Genomic DNA, 17,886 nt, shown 5'->3' with positions numbered 1-17,886 from the left:
ATATATATACTGTATATATATATATATATATATATACTGTATATAAAATTTCAGTATTGCACTTTCAGTACTTCATTTGTAGTCTAACATGAAGACTTTAATACACAATTATTTACTGCAATAAAATAATTAATTTTGTATACAGATAAATTTACAGTAGAAAAAGACAAATCTATGAGCTGATGAATGTTGATTGTCATGTTAAAGAACAGTGAAGCGCTGCCTTACATGGAATACATCTGACAACATATACAGACAATAATTATACAGCTATAATTGTTCATTATTGAGTTACAGTCAGAAAATTTTCCTATATATTAGTCTTGCTTAAAATATATATTTTGCATGATTTGACAACCTAAATGTGTAACTGAACCACACTTATGAATAACTACGCATAATGTGAGCTCTTAGCACTAACTATGCCAGTTATATGTTTAAAGGCTGAAAGTGGACATTAATGGTACAAATCTGTGTTGTGAAGCAATACAGTGCAAAAAAAAGCTGATATGTATAAAAGAATCACAGTTTAGCACAATGGTTTCATTTCATGAAGCTTGAAACTAATTGTGGATAATTTACACACACACACGTACAGTGTGTGTGTGTGTGTGTGTGTGTGTGTGTGTGTGTTTGCTGTCAAATCGATTAATATCATCCAAAATAAAAGTGTTTACATTATATAGGCGTGTACTGTGTATATTTATATGTATATATAAATACACACACATGTATACATTTAAGAAATATTTACATGTATATATGTATATTCATATTTATATGATTTATATTATACATATATATTTCTTAAATGTATACATGTATTTGTGTGTGTATTGATATATACATATAAGTATACACAGTGCACACATATTATGTAAACAAAAATATTTCTTATTTTGGATGCGATAAATCATGATTAATCGATTTGACATATATATATTCCACAATTTTATTTTGTATTTATATTTAGTTTTTCAATTAAATCAATATTTATTAGGGAAAATACGTTTTTTTCAAGTCATATTTATATTTTATATAATTTATTCTATTTTTATTGTTATATTGTAATAGATTAGTTCGATTTAATTTAATATATTAATATTAATAATTCTCATTTAAATAATTAAATAAAAGTCATCCTGCAGACCCCCTGGTTGAGAACCAGTGGTTTAGCACTAGTCTCTATTGGCTTCTCTCTTTTTTTTTTTTTTTGAGAAACAGCTTGTAGAATCTCCATCTGTAATCTAACAATCAGTAATACATCAGCTCCTTGAGGTCTATGCGAAACATCTCGACAGCACAGTGACATTATCAGCATGTTGGTAGTTGTTTTGAGAGTACTTGTAGTGTAACTGCCCCGCTGGTTTGTCTAAGGAGCTCGACTGCTTCAGAATGAGTGACACCCTTCAGACTCTGTCCATTTACTGTCAGTAGCCGATCTCCGCGACGCAGACGCCCGTCCTCCACCGCAGCTCCCTGTGGAAACAGAGCACTGTCACATACGCTTCACGCTCAAATACACAAATAACATTCCTTTCTCAGTGAGTCAGGTGGAGTGTGTACATGCCATGATACATGCAAACTGAACGTGTTTGGACATGTATTGATCTCTTTGGCGCACTGCAGTCAAGAGATGTACTCAACCTTTTTTAGTTTAAGACTTTCTGTACCTTGGGAAATATGTTCTTTACATAGATGGGCAAGTCGCCATGGGAACTGCCAAATCCTCCTACAATACTGAAGCCAAGCCCAGCAGAGCCACGTTCAAGAGTGATAATCTGGAACTGAGGAGAACTTAAACACACAAAAGACAAATAGAATTTAACCCATTTTTTTTTCCCAGACACCCTTTTGGCAAACAAGGCGACAATTAATCTCTTAGTACAGTTAGAAAAACGAAAAAAAGCAAGCATAACACTTCTATTGAACAGGGTGTCTGAATAGTCTGGGTGCCCTGGAGGTGAAGTCCTTTATCAGAGCTTTAGTGTGTAGAATTCTGCTGACTCTAATGCCTCTACAAAACTGCACACGCAAACTGGCTCTAAAATATCCACAAGCAGGCGTTTCAGTAAAAATGTGCAATTTAAATATATATTTTATGGACTCATTGAAGGCAGCGTTGGGATAACACGAGTAATAAATCTTAAATGAAAGCATAAATCAGGACCATCCTCGGCAGACCAGGAACATAGTTGACTAAAGTCCTGTATGATGTAACGTACTTATTGGTTCCCACCCATAAAACTTTTGTCCTGGACCTATGTATTTTAGTGACAAAACATTTCAGATAGAAAGGAAAATTAAAGCAAACGGCAATGAAATAAAAATGACTTACTAAAACCTATTGGAGTTCTATACATACAGCTGAAGTCAAAAGTTTACATACAGCACACCTTGCAGAATCTGCGAAATGTTAATTATTTTACCAAAATAAGAGGGATCATACAAAATGCGTGTTATTTTTTTTATTTAGGACTGACCTGAATAAGATATTTCACATAAAAGATGTCCACATATAGTCCACAAGAGAAAATAATAGTTCAAAAGTTTACATACACTTGATTCTTAATACTGTGCTATCACCTGAATGATCCACAGCTGTGTTTTTTTGTTTAGTGATAGTTGTTCATGAGTCCCTTGTTTGTCCTTTATTTCTGTCGGCAATGCTAAATTTGGCTAAATTTAGCAGCCAATATTCCAGTGTTCAGTGTCACATGACCCTTCAGAACTCTTCTAATATGCTTTCAAAACATTTTTCAAAACAATAGCATTTTTATTAAATAGAAATCTTTTGTAAAAGCCTTTACTGTCACTGTTGAGTATTTAATGCTTCCTTGCTGAATGAAAATATGAATTTATTTCAAAATAAAAAAAATACGCCAAATTTACTTGGATTCAAATGTGCTGCCCACATACACAACACATATAACTTTCCTACAAATCAATAGAAATAAATAGCAATAAAAAACTAATAACAGTAAATAAAAATGTTGCCAATACAATGTGAAACATAATACAAAATATAGTACTACATTACTTTTTCATGAGCAATGTTTTTATGTATTAGAAATGATATGAATTTCGAGTACCTCTGGTGATTGTGGGTATTGTAATTCTCTGAGAGTCCAGGTGAGGAGTGAATTAAAGATGACCGATCTTTACTAGCTCCATCTGCACATCCACTTGGCATCACCTTTAATCAAACACACAGGGTGTGACATTCATGGAATGATGAGCTCTGAACATTTGATTATGTTTTGAATCTGAAATGATTTGATACATGTCTGAAGATACACACCTGCAGTGTGACGGCTCCACTGCTGTTTCTCAGGAGAGTACTTGCCTCAGTAACTGAGAGGCGTTCAGTTGATGTACCGTTAATGCTGATGACTCTGGCACCCAGCTGAAAATTCAATTCAGAGTTGATTATTTTTGAGGGTTGTGGGAAGCAATTCCCATGAATGGAGTATTCATTTTGGTGTCCTGTGAGTGACATTCACATTTTTTGTAGTAGGAACTAGATATGTTAGAGAAACTAGTACCTAATAAAACATTTTTTAATCTAGTAGGAAAATGTCTGTATACATTAAAATGGTAATTTTGGCCTGTTCCACCTTGTATCTTGGCTATATACAAAAATATAAAATCATTAAACATCATGAATTCAACACATTTTCACAAAATTAATTGTAGTTAATTGCAGTAAAAATGAAAAAATGAAAAATTATTGAGCTAATTCTTTAACAAATATATATTTTCTCAATTTTTACACAAATTTCAGTGTTCACAGAATGTGCCTTAGCCTTGCTCAATCATTCAACCATATTACCCAAATCACTGTACAAAAAAAAATCTAAATACATATTTGTATTGTAATTTATTGGATTTATTGGAAATTTATATGGAAAATGTTTATATACACTACTGTTCAGTAGGTTTGGCATCAGTTACATTATTTATTTATTTTTCTTTTAAGTAAAAGAAGTCTCTTATGCTCACCAAGTCTGTTTTTTTTTTTTAAAGCAAAAATAAAGTAAAAACAATAATATTGTGAAATATTACAATTTTAAACAGCTGTTTTCTATTCAAATATATTTTAAAATATATTTTTTTCAGGATTCTTTGACGCATAGAAAATTCAAAAGAACTACATTTATTTAAAAAAAAAGAGAGAAATCTTATGTAACATTATAAATGTCTTTACTGTCACTTATCCATGCTGGATGAAAGTAATCATTTCTTTCAGAAATTAAAAATTGACACCAACATTCTGAATGGTGGTGTACATATAGTTTGGTGTATATTGTGAGGTTGACAATGATCAATGATTTATTTTCTTTTTTTTTATTAGATTTATTTTAGACATTTCTGCCTTTATTGGGGCAGAGAAATGCCTGAAAGCCAGTGTTGGGGGTAACGCATTACAAGTATAAACACACAAAAGACAAATAGAATTTAACCCATTTTTTTTTCCCAGACACCCTTTTGGCAAACAAGGCGACAATTAATCTCTTAGTACAGTTAGAAAAACGAAAAAAAGCAAGCATAACACTTCTATTGAACAGGGTGTCTGAATAGTCTGGGTGCCCTGGAGGTGAAGTCCTTTATCAGAGCTTTAGTGTGTAGAATTCTGCTGACTCTAATGCCTCTACAAAACTGCACACGCAAACTGGCTCTAAAATATCCACAAGCAGGCGTTTCAGTAAAAATGTGCAATTTAAATATATATTTTATGGACTCATTGAAGGCAGCGTTGGGATAACACGAGTAATAAATCTTAAATGAAAGCATAAATCAGGACCATCCTCGGCAGACCAGGAACATAGTTGACTAAAGTCCTGTATGATGTAACGTACTTATTGGTTCCCACCCATAAAACTTTTGTCCTGGACCTATGTATTTTAGTGACAAAACATTTCAGATAGAAAGGAAAATTAAAGCAAACGGCAATGAAATAAAAATGACTTACTAAAACCTATTGGAGTTCTATACATACAGCTGAAGTCAAAAGTTTACATACAGCACACCTTGCAGAATCTGCGAAATGTTAATTATTTTACCAAAATAAGAGGGATCATACAAAATGCGTGTTATTTTTTTTATTTAGGACTGACCTGAATAAGATATTTCACATAAAAGATGTCCACATATAGTCCACAAGAGAAAATAATAGTTCAAAAGTTTACATACACTTGATTCTTAATACTGTGCTATCACCTGAATGATCCACAGCTGTGTTTTTTTGTTTAGTGATAGTTGTTCATGAGTCCCTTGTTTGTCCTTTATTTCTGTCGGCAATGCTAAATTTGGCTAAATTTAGCAGCCAATATTCCAGTGTTCAGTGTCACATGACCCTTCAGAACTCTTCTAATATGCTTTCAAAACATATTTCAAAACAATAGCATTTTTATTAAATAGAAATCTTTTGTAAAAGCCTTTACTGTCACTGTTGAGTATTTAATGCTTCCTTGCTGAATGAAAATATGAATTTATTTCAAAATAAAAAAAATACGCCAAATTTACTTGGATTCAAATGTGCTGCCCACATACACAACACATATAACTTTCCTACAAATCAATAGAAATAAATAGCAATAAAAAACTAATAACAGTAAATAAAAATGTTGCCAATACAATGTGAAACATAATACAAAATATAGTACTACATTACTTTTTCATGAGCAATGTTTTTATGTATTAGAAATGATATGAATTTCGAGTACCTCTGGTGATTGTGGGTATTGTAATTCTCTGAGAGTCCAGGTGAGGAGTGAATTAAAGATGACCGATCTTTACTAGCTCCATCTGCACATCCACTTGGCATCACCTTTAATCAAACACACAAGGTGTGACATTCATGGAATGATGAGCTCTGAACATTTGATTATGTTTTGAATCTGAAATGATTTGATACATGTCTGAAGATACACACCTGCAGTGTGACGGCTCCACTGCTGTTTCTCAGGAGAGTACTTGCCTCAGTAACTGAGAGGCGTTCAGTTGATGTACCGTTAATGCTGATGACTCTGGCACCCAGCTGAAAATTCAATTCAGAGTTGATTATTTTTGAGGGTTGTGGGAAGCAATTCCCATGAATGGAGTATTCATTTTGGTGTCCTGTGAGTGACATTCACATTTTTTGTAGTAGGAACTAGATATGTTAGAGAAACTAGTACCTAATAAAACATTTTTTAATCTAGTAGGAAAATGTCTGTATACATTAAAATGGTAATTTTGGCCTGTTCCACCTTGTATCTTGGCTATATACAAAAATATAAAATCATTAAACATCATGAATTCAACACATTTTCACAAAATTAATTGTAGTTAATTGCAGTAAAAATGAAAAAATGAAAAATTATTGAGCTAATTCTTTAACAAATATATATTTTCTCAATTTTTACACAAATTTCAGTGTTCACAGAATGTGCCTTAGCCTTGCTCAATCATTCAACCATATTACCCAAATCACTGTACAAAAAAAAATCTAAATACATATTTGTATTGTAATTTATTGGATTTATTGGAAATTTATATGGAAAATGTTTATATACACTACTGTTCAGTAGGTTTGGCATCAGTTACATTATTTATTTATTTTTCTTTTAAGTAAAAGAAGTCTCTTATGCTCACCAAGTCTGTTTTTTTTTTTTAAAGCAAAAATAAAGTAAAAACAATAATATTGTGAAATATTACAATTTTAAACAGCTGTTTTCTATTCAAATATATTTTAAAATATATTTTTTTCAGGATTCTTTGACGCATAGAAAATTCAAAAGAACTACATTTATTTAAAAAAAAAGAGAGAAATCTTATGTAACATTATAAATGTCTTTACTGTCACTTATCCATGCTGGATGAAAGTAATCATTTCTTTCAGAAATTAAAAATTGACACCAACATTCTGAATGGTGGTGTACATATAGTTTGGTGTATATTGTGAGGTTGACAATGATCAATGATTTATTTTCTTTTTTTTTATTAGATTTATTTTAGACATTTCTGCCTTTATTGGGGCAGAGAAATGCCTGAAAGCCAGTGTTGGGGGTAACGCATTACAAGTAAAGCGAGTTACGTAATCAGATTACTTTTTTCAAGTAACTAGTAAAGTAACGCATTACTTTTTAATTTACAAGAGAATATCTGAGTTACTTTTTCAAATCCCATTCTATTAACTAATGTCTTAGCTTCTGACCTTTGATGATCCAGTTCAACCATACTAATAAGCAAAAATTACTCTAGACAAACATTTGTGTGTCTTTTTTTATTGCTGAAGTGTGTTGAAATTTCTTCTTCTGCATTCTACTGTACAGACGTAAATTTACTTTCCCTTCAGCCTGAGGCTTATTCATTTCACTTTTGGTGTGAAAAGGCTTTTATATTTGCCAAAAATAGAACTTTTTTATTTTAAAAACAAACAAACAAGCCCTGTCCAGATTTAAGAAATAACGCAAAAGTAACGTAACGCATTACTCTCCATAAAAAGTAACTAAGTAACGTAATTAGTTACTTTTTTATGGAGTAACACGATATTGTAATGCATTACTTTTAAAAGTAACTTTCCCCAACACTGCTGAAAGCCATGTGGAAAAGAGAACTGGGAAAGGACCATGAGTCGGGACTCAGACTTGGGTCTACAAAGTTGTAAAACATTTTGGAGAGCTGTCCACAAAGCTATCGACTCCAACATAAACATTTTCTAAACATAATGAAAAAGGGGGAAAAAAGGGTTTTAGGCCCACTCATTCTCTCTACCTGCAGAAGTCCTGCGTGTGCTGCAGGTGTGATCGGGTCCAGGCTGGAGATATAAATCACTGAATCTCCCTGTGTGCCTCTCGATCTCAACTCCACAGACTCTAATTCATGCTGGGACAGAATCACACCAACCTTACGGTTACTACTGGATCATACAGTTACTGCAGAAACATGCCTTACATTACTGCATGTAAAAACAAACCCACCTTCTGAACGGTGACAGTTCTGATGTCCACGTTTCCATCCACAGCTGTGCAAAACCATGAAAACATTGACTCACTGATGAATAGAACTGAATATTGAATAGTGAATAATTGTGTGATGTGACAGACTCTTACAATCATCTGTGCTGAGAGAGGAGAGAAGAGGGACATCCAACTCGCCCACCTGCCATAACACAGATAGAACACAGACACTTTATAGATCGTGCCCCGTCTAGATCTGAGATGAACACCACTGAGACAAGTTGTGTTTGTGTGCTGTAAATATGTGTATAATAAGAGTATATCTCTATCATACAAAACAGTACCACACAGAAGTTTAAGGTTGTTAAGTTTTTTTAAAGAAGTCTCACCAAGATTTGATAAAAAAATACAGTAAACACAGTATATTGTAAAATATAACTACACTTTTAAAAAACTCGTAACTATATTTGAATATATTTTAAAGTGTAATTTATTTCTGTGATGGCAAAGCTGAATTTTCAGCATCATTACTCCAGTCTTCAGTGTCACATGATCCTTCAGAAATCATTCTAATATGCTGATTTGGCGCTCGAAAAACATATCACATTATTATCAATGTTGAAAACAATTGTGCTGCTTTCATTTTTGTGGAAACTGGTCATCTTATTTTTCAGCATTCTATAAATAGAAAGTTCAAAAGCATTTATTTGAAATAAATCTTTTGTAACAATATAAATGTCTATTTTGATCAATTTAATGCTTGATTAATTATTGTGAATAAAAGTATTAATTTCTTTAAGAAAATCATACTGACCCCATCCTTTTGAACAGTAGTGGATTTAATATATTGTATAAAATCTTAACCTCCCAGTTAAAAAAAAAAAAATAGAAATCATATAATTTTCTTTTATGCACAGTTATAATTTCAAAACTTTCCCATGTGCTATTCATTAACTTCTAACATAACAAACTGTCTATTTATAAAAGGTATTATATAATAAGAGGTATTTCAGGTATTTTCTTCAGAATGTTTTAATCAATCATTTTGTTTAATTGGTCTTCCTTTTCAGTCACACTTTATTTTAAGGTCTAATTCTCGCTATTAACAAACCATTAACTACGACTTTTGCCTCAATAAGCTCCTAATTTGCTGCTTATTATTAGTTAGTAAGGTGGTTGTTACGTTTAGGTATTAGGTAGGATTAGGGATGTAGAATATGGTCATGCAGAATATGTGCTTTAAGCACTAAAAAACAGCCGATATGTTAATAACATGCAGGCATGCTAATAAACTAGTTAATAGTAAGAATTGGTCCCTATACTAGTGTTACCATTTTTTTTTTGTATTAGTTGGTGTCACTCCAAAGAATTCCACCTAAACTACAAAAGATAAATAAAATGACAAAAGATGGTTAAATATATCAACTTTAAGCAATGGCTAACTTTGGCTCGTTATTTCCATTATTTTGGGAGTCATTCTGTTCATTTTCTTGCCAACAAGAGCATATTTTGAATCCTTTATAAAAATAATTTCCTTGAATTATAACATACATATTTATTGATTTTAGATCACAAAGTTCAAAAGGTACTGCAAAACAGGAATGATCTAGTTGTACTGTATAAAGTGTTTACCTGATCTCCATATGAGTAGTGTGATGAAGCTTTAAAACGTGCCACCTCCAACAGCATAGGCCCACTACAGCTCTACAAAAAGGGTACTGCATAACAGGAATGATTCAGCGTTTACCTGATCTCCATATGAGTAGTGTGATGGAGTTTTAAAACGAGCCACCTCCAACAGCACAGGCCCCCTACAGCTCTACAACACACACACACACACACACACACACACACACACACACACACACACACACACACACACACACACACACACACACACACACACACACACACACACACACACACACACACACACACACACACACACACACACACACACACACACACACACACACACACACACACACACACACACACACACACACACACACACACACACACACACACACACACACACACACACACACACACACACACACACACACACACACACACACACACCAGCTCTACAACACACACACACACACACACACACACACACACACAGACAGAGAGAGGATCATAATTAGCCCTATTATGATTAAGAAGGAAATGCATTAATTACTATATTCCTAAGTGAAGTGTATTTGTGCACACCTGCAGTAGTGCACTTGCATAGTCCTGTGACACAGCTCGGATGTCCTCTCCATTCACAGACAAAATCTGGTCACCTAGCAACAGTCTTCCATCCAAGTCTGCAGCCCCTCCCCTGGTTATCTCAGACACAAAGACTCCAGTGTCATTCCTGCAAGACATGCAGACAAATATGAATTCAGATGAATCACTGTGCAGTTCTGTAATGTAATTATATCCCTTTAGAATAACCCACCTTTTCCCCACAATGCGAAGCCCCAGTCCCTGTCCTGTTTTGAGGTTCAGATCCACACTGAAGAGATCCCACATGTCTTCGGGTGTGTGGTTTTGGAGGGTGTGTGTGGAGTGGTTCTCTGTCACAGGGTCTCTGTAGATACACAATCGCACACGCTGTGGACTCAAGCGCAGGACGCTCAAGGCCTCCTCATGAGTGGCCATTCTCAGATCAATGCCGTTCACCTGGAGGAGATAACAATTGGCTCAATGGAAGTTCTTTATGAAGAGATCAATAACCTACATTCTGTACAACTTCAATGGTGAATGCTAGCGTTCTGTACCTCCAGTATATGATCTCCTGCCCACAACCGACCATCTCTGTGTGCCACACCGTCCTTATTCACTTCATGAATCACTATTGATCCCTGACAAAGAAAGAAAGAAATTTAGTTAAAGCATTTAAGTGAAAAGTTGAATTGAAAATTTGACTCATTTTTTAATGACACAATGCACTCAAACTGACATGAACCTAAAAATAGTGCAGTATTTTTAATAACTTTTCTTTCCTTTTAAATGTTTCAAAATCCAAAAGCTTTGTTTATTTCCACATAAAAAAGCCCCAGGGAAAGAACGAATATTGTTTGAACTCCCATTTTGATTTCTGGTGATTGCAACATACTTCTATATTTATTTTTAATTTAAAGGAATATTTTATAAGCTGTATCAGAAATGTAAGAGCATTTCTGGCCTTCTGTCGAATGTCACATAAAGAAATAATTTAGACCCATTCCTCGGTTCATAAAAATAAGTAAAACCAGGATGGTTTAGACAACTTTACAGATCTAATAATAAGCATTTTTCTAAAAATAATTCAATAGTAAAAAATAAAAAACAAACAAAATGTATATTTCTGGTTTTAAAACCCATCTGTCAACATGCCTCATTCACTTCCACTGTAAACGAGTTTTGTTTTGTTTTTAGTTAAGAGGTAAGTAGAAATTATTTCAACACATCCCACAATTTAAGTTGTATTTGGCCTGTAATATTTCTTTGAAGGGTAGTTCACATAAAAATTAAAATCTCAACTTAAATTTTAGTCTGTTCTCCATACAAAGGTATTGCATGTCTTCTGAAGTCACATGAGCTACTTTTACGGAGAATTCCTATAGCTCAAACACTAAAGCATCATGGGTCATGGGTTTAATCCCCAGGCAATGCAATTCATGAACTGATAAAAGGATATCTTGAATGCAATGTATGTTGCTTTGCTTTGGAATGCATAAATGCTTTGTCATTTTTTTCACAATTCACCTTTCATTTTTGGCTGACTATCACTACTACAGATAACATTGCTGTGGTATTTGATATTCAGATTTGCACTAAAGATGCTGTTTCAGCACTGTGAAGTCTAATATGCTTTGTGTCATTTATGATTTCTCACCAGTACTGTATTGCAGCCTCCTACTATGCTGAGGCCGAGCCCTGGGGTTCCCTTGCAGATATCAATGGTATTTATACAGCCAGGTATGATCGGACATGTTAGGGGGTCAGAGCTCACAGAACATTGGGTAAAGTAAGAAGTGCTGTGAGGCCCCGTGCAAGTGCTCTGATTGGCCGTGGAGCCGCAGCGAATGCTCTCATCAGCTGATGAAATGCCAGATGATGGAGGAGTACAGTGGCTGGGGGACATGTGACTGGCAGGATGACAGGAGGACTTATGATTGGATGTGGCATTGATTGGAGCAGGAAGCCCGATGTTGAGGCTTTCTGAGGAGCGAGACTTCAGTTTATCCTCTGTGCTGATCCTTCTGTCCTATCGACAAACAGAAACATGAGAATAAAGAGAATGAGAATGAAGCAGGCGGATATTTTGTGTCGTGTTTTTGTCTAACATTTGATTTGACTGATTTACCTGTGACAAAGCTAAATGTTGACCTTCTCTGATGCTATTAATATGCATGGCAGGAGATACAACAGGACAGTTGTCCATCTAAACAGATAAAACTGTTATTTGGTGACAAAGATGTCCAGTAAAAAATAAAAAACTTAAGAAACTTGTCAGAAACATGCAGTTAACTATGCAAATATAATGTAATGAACTTGTTCAGAATGCTTTTTTGATAATGATTTGATTTGTTAATCAAGGATATCTATAATTATTGTGTCTTTTACTGTTTTAAGAAGTATCTTAGTTTATTTGTTTGTGTGTGTGTGTCTCCATTGCCTCCTTTACCGGCCCTGTAGTCATTTGTTTCTGTGCAGCTTTATTCCTGATGAGAAAAAATATATATGTGCATTAAAATAAATAACACATACACACTATACATATAGTAGGATACAAAGTCTGAGACCTTTGTGAAAAGGCTTCTAGTTTGATTTCAAGTTTCATACAGTATTCATGCACATATACAGTGTGTTTGAGTTGGCATAGACCTAAAAATAGTGCAGAATATCTTCCTTTGTTTTAGTCTTACTTTTTCTGCTTGTTTCAAAAAACGAATATAAATGAACTATGTATATTAAAATGCATGTAGAAGAGAGCTTGTGTTAATCTGCGTTCACATGAAAATGTCTCACCTTGTGAGCAGAATCCTGACTTTAGCTGGAGCATTGTTGATGATTGCTGTTGCATTCTGGTGGCTGCGTCCATACAGCACTTGTCCATTTATCTTCAAAATACACACATAAACATGCTGAAGATTAACCCTTGACCTTAGATAAGACACATACTTCACTGCGGTTTGCTCTTTTAGTTATATTGGGGAGACTGGGGGCAATTGTAACATTTTTACTTTGTCCTTAACTTACAGACTAATGCAAATCTGCATATCATCTTTTGATATTACTTTGTGTCTCAAATAAGAGGCTAATATTAAAAAAGTAATGCAAATTCCTTTTTTTTTCTTGTTAATAATAATACTGATTCTTTTACTTCTAATACCTTTCACTCTTAAATGGGACTTATAAAGCTGTCAAATGTGTATTTAATAATAATGATGTGTATTTAATTTGATAATGCATTTGATGCGTTTAATATATCTAATAATTATATGAAAATGATTAGAGTTGTCTAAAATAAGATGAATCATTTTCACTATATATTACTCAATATTTCTCTAACAAATATAGAAATATTAGCTGATGAGCACAACATTTAAACTAAGTAGTTTAATGAAAAAATGTTATATTATATAAAATTATATTATGTTGTTACAATCAAATTTCGCATGGTAGCTACCAGTGACAGTATAAGCATTTGTGACCCTGGACCACAAAACCAGTCATAAAAGGGTCAATTTTTCGATTTATACATCACCTGAAATCTGAATAAATAAGCTTTCCATTGATGTATGGTTTGTTTGGATAGGACAATATTTGGCCGAGATACAACTATTTGAAAATCTGGAATCTGAGGGTGCAAAAAAATCAAAATATTGAGAAAATTGCCTTTACAGTTGTCCAAATTAAGTTCTTAGCAATGCATATTACTAATCAAAAATTAAGTTTTGATATATTTACAGTAGGAAATTTACAAAATATCTTCATGGAACATGATCTTTACTTTTTTGCCAAAAAAAAAAAATCTATAATTTTGACCCATACAATGTATTTTTGGCTATTGCTACAAATATACCCCAGCGACTTAAGACTGGTTTTGTGGTCCAGGATCACATTTGTCATTGATGGTAACTTTTAAACAATAATCTACAGGAAAAAATAGGCATCAAACTTTAGATACCAGAATAAAAATATTGGTCACCCCACACCACCCCTAAAAAATCTCAAAATCAGTATTTGTTGAAATGACCATAATTCGCCTGTTTTGCTTTCTAATGATAAACAACATAGACAGCATAAAAGGCTTGACTGCACAAATGAAATGTTTCTGTTGGCCAGTCAAGAGTTCAGGAGGTCGTTCTCACCTCCAGTAGTTCATCTCCCACTCTGACCCGACCATCTGCTGCAGCGGCCCCGTCTGGTTTGATCTCTGACACATACACACTCATTCTACCACGAGCTCCATCTCTGTTTCCTGACAAACACAATCCCAGTCCAGAGCTGTGTGAGCCACAGTCCAGATCAAACATGTGCAGCTCTCCAGGCAGACTGCCATACCTCTGCTGCATGTGGCCTGCTTACACATACATAAACATGTAAAAACATCCAGATGAAACCATATAGACACATTAGCAGACACACTAATAGAGGCACTGACTTGTATTCAGAGCTAATGATACTTTTGATCCTCTAAGCTTGGAAAAATGTAAGGGGGTCTGAATACTTTCCGTACCCACTGTATATTAAGTATGTCTTATTAAGTAAATATGTTTGATGAGTTTCCTTGTTGGGAATGATTCACTGCTCCGCACAATGTAGGTGATTTCAGGTTGGACTGTCTTTAGGGGACATTTGGCCCCCTTTATGTAGGTGAAACCTGAGCCACACACAGACACATTTAAACATACTCCAGTAAGAGGCCTGCTGCTGCTCGCTGTGATGATGTGCAGCCTCTTCTGGCAGGGGTGGTCTCTCTGGAACCCTCTGCACTCCATCTGTTTCTGTGTCGACTTGCCTAGAGGGCAGTTTCAGGAGGGGGGGAGCTAAATGTGGAGGCTTCCCCAACTTCCAGTCTTCTGTACGCTACAACAGCACCATCAAAAAGTGATTATATTCTTCAGAAAACACATTATTAAATAAGTTATTTTTTAAAATCTCTTTAATTGCATTTGTACTGCTCAGCCTCAACAGTATTTTACAACATGGCTGACAAAAATCTGACAAAAATAAGTGTGCATAATTGTATTAAATGTGCACCTTGCAGTGTTTTTTTTTTTAACTGTACTTGCAAATAATATAATATTAATAACCGAGTGAACTTAAAGAGAGTACATTTTCATGACTATGTTTGGTAACACTGTATTTTACAGTGTCCTTGCTCATTCATAATGACAATAAATTATGCATAATTACATACAAGTAACCCTAAAACAAACCCTAATCCTAACCCTAACCATATAGTAAGTACATGTAGTTCATTAATATTACTCAGTACTTAAATGTATAATTACACTGTAACAAGAAGACCTTAAAATAAAGTGTAACCCTATGTTTCTTAATACTTTGTAATAATGAAAATTAAAAGGTTTACTTTAAAGTCAAGTTTAAATCATGTTTTAATATCTTATGTGGAGCTTTAAAGAAGAAGTATCTTATTTTGGTGTTGACTAACATACTAAGGCACATGTGAGGTACTTGATTATAATTTTGACTGGTGTGTTATTCAATATTACATTCAAAGTTAATGCATGTAATGTACTGCAACTGCAACTTCATTATTACAAATGTGTAATTACAAATATATTTAAATACATGACACAAGTTTCAATAAAAATATAATTAAAGTTATAAGTATTGAAGTACTGTTTCAGTTTTTTTCAGTTTAATGTTGTACATTTGGCAGCATTTCATTTAAGTCCTGTTTTTAAAGGTATAATTTTGAGTACCTTCACAAGGGTAGTGGAACCTATAATATGTTATTTATATACAAATACATTGGATTATTACTATGCAAACAAACATCACAGACCTTAAAGGGAATGGGACTGAAGGGGTAGGTTGGGGAGAGATTATTCGGGATCTCGGGATCCTAAAGATGAGATAAGCATATACATAAAACACCTAAAAGACACTAATGATAAACACAGTAGCGTAAGCAAAAACACACCTGATGATTTGGAGAATTTGATTTTGACACATTTTCATCTTCAGAGCAGTTGTCAGGAGCTGAAAACTGGACATAGAGAGGCAATAAATGTTTTATGTACTCAGGTTTTGTTTTCTCTAGAGTATATTCTAGCACTGAGTATGAGTATTGTAAAGTGGTTATGTGTGTGCATGTGTACAGTATCTGTGCTGTACCTGAGGACTCTGTACTAGTAGTTCTACTTTGTCTCCTGCTCTACGGATCACCTCCACGGCTTCTTCATGAGTAAAATCACTCACATCTACACCTTGAACCTGCCAACATGCACATTAAAAATGTAAAGTGTGAAGTTCTTTCTCCAGTAGCTCATTACTTTCACTTCTACTTTCAAGCTAAACAGTTTGCCCCAGATTTTCTTTAAACTAATCTTGTTATCTAGTTTATTTAGGTCAGAGTAGGAGTGATGCATTAGCTTATTATGACCAGCAGATGGAGATCATCAAACATCATCCAAATCCAATTACCGTTCATCAACACTATCTAGTCTCAGCCTCAGGCCTTCTAATGTATATTTCACACAAAAATAGCAAGAGCAGATTGAAATCACCCATTCCAATCTGACTATCTGACTGTATTTTTTTCCTCACTCACTTTTTTACTCATGGTGTTTCAAACCTGCATGACTTTCTTCTGAGGGCAAAAAAGGTGATTTCTTTTTCAATATAATAAAAGTAAATATGTGTGTGTGTTCTGTATATATTAAAAGGATGCTTTTGCATCCTTTTAAATGCTTGACAGTCCGAGTTCTCATTCACGTTCATTAAATGAAGCAGAGCGGTGTGGCAGTAATCAGGCCTGGGTGTGGCTAGAGAAATTGAACTCAGGTGTGATAAACCACAGTTTTAACAGGGGGGCAAACACTTCTTCACACAGGGCCATGTAGTTTTGAATTGTGTTTTCCCTTAATAATAAAAACCTTCATTTAAAAACTGCATGTTGTGTTTACTTGTGTTATCTTCTACTAATATTTAAATTAGTTTGATGATCTGAAACATTAAAGTGTGACAAACATGCAAAAAAATAAGAAATCAGGAAGGGGGCCAACACTTTTTCACACCACTGTATGAGATTAATCAGCTGTATCCAATAATATAAACATAAAATTGCTGTTTACATTTGCACAGGTATTGAAATGAATGCAAGGTGAACTTGAGCTAAGTCACATGCTAACACTAGTCACATATTATCTGCTGATGGGTTAATACGCTCACTTAAACGCATCTTATATATGAGATTAATCAGCTGTATCCAATAATATAAACATAAAATTGCTGTTTACATTTGCACAGGTATTGAAATGAATGCAAGGTGAACTTGAGCTAAGTCACATGCTAACACTAGTCACATAACGGTGTGCTGATGCAATATAGTCTTTAAAACCATAGGCGGAGTTTGGGGGCGTGGGGTTGGGACTTCTCATTTTAAATTAAATTAAATTAAATTAAATTAAATTAAATTAAATTAAATTAAATTAAATTAAATTAAATTAAATTAAATTAAATTTGATTTTTGCGCTCCAAAACTTCATACATACAGGTTTAAAACAAGGGTGAGTTTCAATTTTAAATCGAGGTTCATGGCATCAAACCCTTATAGCAAGTAAACTAGATATTAATTATATTTCTGTCACGACAACTCTCAGAGGGATTGGCATGGTAATGTACATGACAATGTTAATGTATTTGATCTTGGCGGAATAGATCTGCTATGCTGCTGCTGAATTGCTGCTGCTGTTGGTTATTGCTGTAG

At 34.1% G+C, this 17,886-nt stretch overlaps 1 protein-coding gene across 1 annotated transcript in view; it reads right to left on the bottom strand.

Annotated features, from left to right (window-relative positions):
* Positions 1–1,209: 1,209 nt before the first annotated feature.
* LOC107671907 (multiple PDZ domain protein) overlaps positions 1,210–17,886 on the bottom strand; it is a 67,283-nt gene continuing 50,606 nt past the window's right edge. The window contains 20 exon segments of the mRNA XM_074186952.1: positions 1,210–1,479; positions 1,674–1,797; positions 5,727–5,830; positions 5,936–6,040; positions 7,759–7,869; positions 7,965–8,008; positions 8,097–8,145; positions 9,576–9,647; positions 10,161–10,308; positions 10,393–10,616; positions 10,715–10,798; positions 11,815–12,186; positions 12,286–12,363; positions 12,598–12,643; positions 12,951–13,042; positions 14,297–14,505; positions 14,840–15,014; positions 15,961–16,020; positions 16,099–16,164; positions 16,293–16,391. Coding sequence (XP_074043053.1) covers positions 1,315–1,479; positions 1,674–1,797; positions 5,727–5,830; positions 5,936–6,040; positions 7,759–7,869; positions 7,965–8,008; positions 8,097–8,145; positions 9,576–9,647; positions 10,161–10,308; positions 10,393–10,616; positions 10,715–10,798; positions 11,815–12,186; positions 12,286–12,363; positions 12,598–12,643; positions 12,951–13,042; positions 14,297–14,505; positions 14,840–15,014; positions 15,961–16,020; positions 16,099–16,164; positions 16,293–16,391 — 2,427 coding nt within the window. The 3' untranslated portion in view covers positions 1,210–1,314.

This window comes from Sinocyclocheilus anshuiensis, unplaced genomic scaffold, assembly GCF_001515605.1.
Source record: "Sinocyclocheilus anshuiensis isolate Anshui unplaced genomic scaffold, SAMN03320099.WGS_v1.1 scaffold128, whole genome shotgun sequence".
Taxonomy (NCBI): Eukaryota; Metazoa; Chordata; class Actinopteri; order Cypriniformes; family Cyprinidae; genus Sinocyclocheilus; species Sinocyclocheilus anshuiensis.
Note: the sequence above shows the minus strand (reverse complement) of the source record. Positions and strands in the feature narration are given on the sequence as shown.